This window comes from Somniosus microcephalus, unplaced genomic scaffold, assembly GCF_052327205.1.
Source record: "Somniosus microcephalus isolate GS21.2 unplaced genomic scaffold, FLI_Smic_1.0 scaffold395, whole genome shotgun sequence".
NCBI lineage: Eukaryota > Metazoa > Chordata > Chondrichthyes > Squaliformes > Somniosidae > Somniosus > Somniosus microcephalus.
In genome coordinates, this window is record NW_028225582.1 from 165818 (window position 1) to 173993 (window position 8176).

An 8176-nucleotide genomic window follows, 5' to 3' on the forward strand; every position below is an offset into this window, starting at 1 on the left:
CACTGTCCTCCTCTCTCCACAGAAAATGATTTTCTCTTTTAACAAATGTTCACCTAACTTTCCCTTAATTATTTTCTGAGGCCAAACATTCCGTGCTCCAGCAACCCTTTGCAAATCTAAGATTCTGATAACCTCTCTGCTCATTCCCTTTGTGACCATTTTAAGTCGATCACTGTTGATTGCCAGCTCCCCAACTAGATGGAATGATCTCTCCCTCTTCACTCTGACGAAACTGTTGATAATTTTTAACACCTCTATTAAATCTCCTCTTATCTTTCGCTGTTCCAGTGTAAGTAGTCCCTACATCTTGACCCTGATCACCAGTATAATTCTGATCCATGGCACCATCCAAGTGTATCTACACTACCCGCTCTCAGTGGATTTAATGGCCTTTCCACAATGAGGGACCGAAGCTATACTTGGTGTTCCAACGGTGGCCTCACCAGTATTTTGAAAAGATTCATCATCACTTCTTTATTCTTGTGATTAACGTCTCTGCCAATAAAACTTTAATTATTGTTGGTTAGCTCATGAACTTTCTAGGAATTGAACATTTGGATCTGTATATCTCGCTGTCCATCCATACCCGTCAGCTCCTTCCCATTGAGAGCCTGCTCCCATTCCTTGGCGTTTCTCGCAAAATCAGGCGAGATCACCTGTGAACAATTTGTAACTGAATCAAATATACTGGTATTTTTCAATTATTATTTGGAACAATGTGTAACCGAATAATAAGACTATAATGACCAACCATTATTTCTGACCGTCTGCAAATGTTCATCCGAACAGAGAAGACTTAATCTTAGTTTTATTTTACCTGAGTTTCTGGCATTGTTTTCAACAGATCACTCGCAACAATTGTAATAATTAATAACTTTATGTAAAGTCATTCATTTTACATTCCTTTACACCTTTGTATGGAAGGCTGATTGAGACAGAATATCAGTAATATTACTCCTAATACTTTTACCGACAGCACAAAACAAGAGCTGACTCCATCTTTGTGCTGAGTGACAGATATCAGTTAGTGCACAATCGAGATTTTATGTCAGTATCTGGGACAAAAGAGGTGAAAGGTCACATCGATGTGCCGAGTTCCGACTATTTCCTCCATTCGAAAACTGATCACGGGACATGAGCCCCTCTATTTGTCAATGAGGAATGGAGTCCGATAGAAAGACCCGCGCCTGCAATATTCACCCCAAACCTCCAGGAAAGTTGGCAATATCGGCGACCACTAGACTTTTGATTGTTTTGGCAACGAATCAAACTTTATTGATGATATTAAAGGGGCGTGCTCGATCCCAGTATCTGCAGCGTCAGGTGGATTCCTCTTTTTGCTCAAATGTCCATTCAGGAATCTCATCATTGTTGCCTTTGATCCATGAACTTGAAATGTACTAAATTTGCAGGAATAGGATAGGTTTAATCAAGGAATGAAATATGAAAATTTAAGCATTGCAGACATCAAACGCATGCTGCAAAATGGAAGAAATGTTCACACAAGTTCTCACCACGTTACCAGAAAGAAGGACGTTCTAAGGTTAAAAAATAGTTGAAATGGAGATTTAGTCATGAGGAAACTTTCGCTTGATTGATTCTTCTTATTCTCATTTTCTAACTATTCTCTGAATGAGTGCCCAAGGGGATTTTACCACGCTCTTCAGCTCTTCTCTGAATTTCCTCTGTGTCGCTACATAAATACACGGGTTTTGACAGCAACTCAAAAACTTTAATATTATTCCTGTTTCACTGGCGATATATCCAGGGTCTGTGCGGTCACCTCGGTAATAGGTGATGTTTGTCAGTCTGGTAGTTACCAAACACACGGCAGCTGTCATCCACAACAATATAAAACTGCCCGATATTGTGAACAGTAAAATGATGGATTTCCTTCGGTTCTCATTCTCTGAATCGCTCTGATTCTCACTTCTGTGACCCCGGAGACCCCTGCGGGCTCTGCTGGCCACTAAAATACGTCTGATTGTCAAATAATTAAACAAGGCGATTAAAGTAAAAGGAAGCCAAACGCCCCAGGCGCTGTAAAACCAGAGGTAGACAACACCTGGAGTGGAGGAATAAAAAGCCACACTGTTCCGGCAGCCCCACTGCACATTGTTAATTATTTGTTCAGGTTCAAAGGCAAACAAAACAGGGATGTTCTTTACAAGGATTAGGACCGTGAACGCTGTAATGACCAAGGCCGCAGTTCTCTTAGTGCAATACTTTGCTTTAAACTTCTGACAATAGATAACCACAAATCGATCAAATGTGAAGGAGACGGTGAACCAGACAGACAAATCGAGGTTGACAGCAGTGCTGTATAGAATGAACTTACACACGGGAGTGTGGTACAGGAATGAAAGTGGAAAGTGATAATTGAAAATATAATACACCATTACATTAATGATCAAGACCAGTAGATCTGCTGTTGCCATGGCCACCATGTAGACATAGATACACTTGGAAAGGCCACAGTTTCCTCGGGAGAGAATCACAATTGTCACCAAATTCGCTGTAAGAAAGAGAGAGGAGAGAATTAATGTTCCAGTGTCTGATTGAAATATATATGGAGATGGCTGTAGAGAGCAGTTTACTCCCGTCACTGTGAATATCAACACGGAGCAGGGTAGGAACAGGATTAATTTTGGAGCCATTTCCCGGGTAACCCACCCACACATTTTCATGAGCTGCTACAGCGGTTACTCTGCACGGAGTGACAAGACGTTCGGGAAATCCACTTAAAACCTTGTGTTGGAGCTTCGAAAAACATTGTAACAATAGTAAGGTTATCAGATTAAGTGTAATGCTGACATCTAGAAAACTCGCTACCTTATCAAAGCAGGTTGTTTGTACATGATTACAATTAACACCGATTAACAAAAAACAACTAACAATGGCTCACCGGGGACGCCGACAGCTGTGAGAATCGGGAAGTAAATCTCTTTGATCAGCAGAATAATTGGTCGCCACATTTTCTGTGAGAATGGATGAATTCTGTCGGAGATGAAAGACTCTGACTGGTGCACGGCTGAGGCAATGGATGGGAACTTATATTTAACCACACATCAATCCTCCAGCGATTCAATCAGCTTAATCATAATTAACATTAGTTACAGTCATTGAACAAATAGACTCATGTAGTGCGTTTTTTAACTGATAAATCAGGTTCTGAGAAATATGTGAAATTGTTATTGGACAGTTTTTAAAAAAATACACAATTGAAACATTATTTACGAGTAGGAAGTGCAATCTCTCCGTACTGGTGCTGATGCTAGTCCTACAGACCTGCTGAATTCAACTGCCCAGGCAATATTCGTCATCACCGTGCCATTGAGTCATTCCTAGAGAACCACTCCTCCAGAACAGGCGGTAAAACAAATGCTGCAATTGTGATGAACCCAGTCTGGCAGCATTAGAGTTGGCAGTGCTCTTCCTGAAATAATGTTACCCTATATTTAGATTAGAGGAGACAGTTCTTCTCCTGTAATACTGGTATTGTACACTTATGCTAGATGTGTCCTTGCTCCCCAGGTACTAGTATATTATCAGAGTTGAACGTGCTGCTATGGTAATAGTGGTAGCACTAAACTAACACTACTATTGACAGTGCTCTTCCAGTACTAGTGGATAACCCCCTCAAACATTGGATGTGCGTATGCTCATTCTGTTCAGTGGTGCCCCTTCACTGCCACTAGATTCGACCGTGTCCCTCCTGTCGCAATGCTACCCCTACACTTAAATTAGGTTTGTGCAAGTGTCTCCGGTAAAAGTGGCATCACTAAAGTTACAGCAATGGTGAACGTTGTCCTCCAGTTCTAGCGGGACCCCTACACTTACACTAGATGTGACTGTGAACCTCCTGTATTATGGGTACCTTACACCTGCACTAAAGTTGACTGAGCTCCTCCAGTACTAGGGGTAACGCTGAAATTATACTGGAGGTGGCCGTGCTCCTCTGTAACCAGTGGAACCCCTTCATATACATTAGGATTGAGAGTGCTCCTCCCGGATATGTGGTCCCCAAAACATACACGTGCTGCTCAAAATGTGGCACTTGCACTTTACGTGACCGTGTTCCTCAGGTAACTGACACTGACACTATCTCTGACCGTGCTCCTAAGATAACCGACACTGACACAATGTGTGAACTTTCTCCTCTGGTAATTGTTGTACATACACTTATACTAGGGATGACCATTTACCTCCTGTACAAGTGGCACGCCTACACTTACACTTACAGTGACCGTGCTCCTCCTGCACTAGTGTTATCACTACATTGACTCTACAGGTGAGAGTGCTCAGCTGGTACTAGTGGTACTGTACACTTACACTAGAGGTAATACTACATTTACACTACATTTGTGCATTCTACTCCATAAATAGATGCATCAATAAAATTACACTCGTGGTGACCGTGCTGCTCTTACACTCGTGATACCCCTAACCTAACACTAGTGTTGAGCGTGCTCCTCCTACACTAGTTAAACCCCTACACTAACAATAGTGTTGAGCGTACTCCTCCTACACTAGTGGTACCCCTACACTTACATGAGAAGAAACCGGGCTCCTCCGGTTGAAGTAGTACCACTATACATACACTGGGTGTCAGCATGCTAACCTTGAATTAGTGATACCCCTACAATTAAACTAGATATGGCAGTGCTCCTCGGTACTTGTGATACTCCTACATTTACACTAGTAGTGACTGTGCTCCTTCAGTACGCGTGGTACACTACACATTCACTAGAAGTGTACCTGTTCCTCCGGTACGATTGTTACCCCTACACTTACACTAGTGGTTATCAAGCTCGTGCTGTACTCGTGCTTGCCTACACTTACCCCAGCGATGATGCTGAGTCTACTTTACTGGTGATAGACTTACACTTAATAACAACAACAACATGATTTTTACAGTGCCTTTAACGTAGTGAGACTTCCCAACGGGCTTCACAATAGCGATTATCAAACAAGAATTGACATCAAGCAGTACAGGGAGATATTAGTTCAGATAACCAAAATCATGTTCAAAGAGGCAGGTTTTAAAAAGAGTCTTAAAGGATGAAAGAGAAGTAGAGAGCTGGCGCGGTTTCTGGAGGGAATTCCAGAGCTCAGGGCCTTAGCAGCTGAGGGCACGGACGCCAAGCTTGAGAGATCAAAATCAGCGAAGTTCAAGAGGCCGGAATTGGAAAAGCGCAGATATCTCGGGGGTTGTGAGGCTTGAGCTGATTACAGATGTAGGGAGGGGCTAGGCCATGTAGCGATTTGGGAACAGGGATGAGCTTTTTAAAATTGAGCATTTCTTTACCGGGAGTCAATGTTGGTCAGCGAGCACAGGGATATTGTGTGAACGGGGCTTAATGCAATTTAGGAGACGGGTTTAGGGGGTTTCTCTTGCTTGCTCGGGTCTCCTGCCAGGCTTCTTGCAATAATTACCCGTGAGAGGTTCGACCCACTCGCCCCTACAAATCTAGACCTTGGACTTATGTGCAGGGAGCTGTAGTGCAGAAAAACTCAATAGACCAGGTTGAATAGCACGAAATGGATGCCTTTATTGAACAGTGTGCAGCGTTATAAAATACATGTCATATGCACAGATTAAAGCAACTACAAGCATGCACACATCTATCAACTTAACTCTATAGAAATGGGGAACACACGGCACATCGTGAAATGGGTAACACATTATAATTACCCTTAACCCCCTCCCCTAAACCTAACTAAGTTTCGATTTGAGGGACTCGGGATTATGCTCACCACTTTAAGAATTGCGAAAAAGGCTTTGCAGCCTTTCGACACAGCTATCCGTCGTCACGTGGGTTTGGAAGCTTCTGGCGCAGCTTGTTTTCCTCTTGGTTCTCCTGCGATGGAGGCAGCCGATACAGCCTTGGTGAGCGCTCACCATGGATGGATCCGTTACCGATGTGTTGTTGAAGAAACTGGATGCACACTCTGGGTCCTGAGTGTCTTATTCTCCGGCCTGGGTTGTCGATGATCTCCCGACAAAAGTGCCCGGGCCTCCCTCGCCGTCTTCCCGTCATGCCCGGGCCTTGCCTGGCCGAGCTGGCTTCCAAGCCGAATTCTTCTCGTCATCTTCTCGTCGTGGCCGGACCTTGTCTGGCCGAACACTGAACACGTTCCAAACCGAAGAGTTTCGATGCTCCGAACCGAAGTGCTTCTGATGGACTTTTTCAATCCACAGTTATACCTTTTTTTGGAACATTCTTATCTCCCGCCAAATCATAGTCCTGTCTTTGTAATAATTTTGGCGGGCAGAACTCTCTGCAGGGGTGTTTTGTCTTCATAACGGGAGTCGGTGAGAGCTTAACTGGCCTTCCTGGGCCGATAATGTTTTTGCTTTGTTACCGTAACTTGGTTTGTATATTGATCAGTCTGGAGATTGCCCTGGATGGCTGTTAAACGGCTTCGCTTTGTACAGTGTAATGGGTTAAAGTGTTCGTTCAATTGTCCGGCCATTTCTTGATGGGTCTCATCCTGCCACCCAAATCTGTCCTGTACTTATAATCTAATCAATATGTATGCTCAGTTCCATGAGTTTCGGCTTCCCGAAACTGGTTTTCACGGGCTTATAATGCCCTCAATCCACAAGCCTGTCTGGCTTGCAGTAACAGAAATTCAAATGATCCCAGAAGCTGGTCACGAGGTCTGGCGGCCATTTTGTGTGCCCTTTTATCAAAGGTTTCTCTGTATAAGCTTCTTTTGGTCAATAAAGCTGTTTTATTAACCCTATTTTCCAACGTGATTATTTAATGAAAATTTCGCGAATCTTACAGTCCCTCCTGTGATACTGATAGCTTGCTTAAATTATCAACCCTTGGTGAGCAAATTTTCCCTGATTCCCCACATCCAAACATTCCTGGTAATTAACTATCTATGGCCCCCACGACACATGCAGTTCCCAATTCAGAAAAATTACATTGTGTACAGTTGGACAACCATAGGCAGTACTACCTCAAACCATAACACATTCATCTTTCAGATGTGAAGGGACCGATACCCTTTACACCACTTGCATACACATTTTATTAATCAAGAATAGAAAACCAATCAACGGTTATAACACAACAGTATTCATACACTTAAATCATATAGTAACCAAAACCAAGAGTGGAGGGATGCTTTATCCTTTAATACATAGCAGCCTAAGCGGGGGTCTCTTCACCCACTCGTACATAGCGTTCCGTCCATTCACCTGTGTTCTCGTGCCTCTGGAAGCGTTTGCCTCTCTTGCAATGCAAGAACAGTAAATATATTACAATCAAAACCTGACACACTACTAGGATGTGGGATGCTATTCTAATCCAGGGCGGGATCTCTATATTAGTGAACAGGTCCCACCATGGTGGGGTGACTATGTCTAATATGTCTTTCCCTATCTCCAATGTCTTCTGCTCTAGTGTGTAAAAATGCTTCTGTGAGATTATTACAGCTTTTAAAATCTTGGTGAGGTGTTCGGGGTGAGGGGGAATGACATAACCAAAATGCGCAACAAATCGCTGGAAATCCGTGAAATTCTCTTTTACAGTGAGGTGATCGGTGGAAGGTTCAGGAATGGGGACAATTCGCTGTTGTGCCACGTGAACTTCAGCCCTGGGTTTGAAAAAGAAACTGCTGTCACTGACCGGACACCACCCGTGCTGTCCGTGGTGGTAGTGAGGCACTGCAGTGGTAACACAGTATGTTCCACCTCCGATATATGCCACCTGCGGGGGCACATGGTCTTTTGCCATTGCCTCCATGGCGCAATTTACCGGCTTTGCGCTAGCGGCTCTGAATCCGCACTGTGGTTTTAAAAAGGCATTCAAGTGCTGGGGACACAGGATGATGTGTGCTCCCCGGCTTCGACACCCCAAGAGGTCGGTGCCTGTCATCGTACGCTCCCATCTGGTGACATAAGGCGGGACCACTGTGTAACGAATGTGCGCACCCCCCTGAATGACACCAATGTTCTCCACCCTGTATACCGGGGCGGGTTTTGCTGTGGGACCCAACACCGGCATCCTCACCACTATTCCCATGATAGGTTTACTGCGGCCCTCGCCCAGTAACCACGCCCCGTATAGCACACAAGCCTCGTTCTGTGCAGCCTGATCGGACGCATTCCGATTCTCCCTAATGAGTGCATTTACCGTTCTAGCGTGTTTCTCCAGCTCAG

At 44.1% G+C, this 8176-nt stretch overlaps 1 protein-coding gene across 1 annotated transcript; it reads right to left on the reverse strand.

The window, feature by feature from the left end:
- Positions 1-801: 801 nt before the first annotated feature.
- On the reverse strand, positions 802-3007 carry LOC147081778 (putative G protein-coupled receptor 139). The gene is made up of 2 exons (XM_085980679.1): positions 2906-3007; positions 802-2515 (listed from the first exon to the last, which is right to left on the reverse strand). The coding sequence occupies exons 1-2, from the start codon at positions 2973-2975 to the stop codon at positions 1611-1613; spliced, it is 975 nt and encodes a 324-aa protein (XP_085836805.1). The 5' UTR covers positions 2976-3007; the 3' UTR covers positions 802-1610.
- Between the last annotated feature and the right edge of the window lie 5169 nt (positions 3008-8176).

Bases quoted from the DNA above. Each gene is read 5' to 3' on its own strand.
- LOC147081778 (XM_085980679.1), bottom strand. From the start codon at position 2,975: ATGTGGCGACCAATTATTCTGCTGATCAAAGAGATTTACTTCCCGATT. The intron at 2,516-2,905 runs GTGAGCCATTGT...TCTTTCTTACAG, and splicing joins CACAGCTGTCGGCGTCCCCG to CGAATTTGGTGACAATTGTG.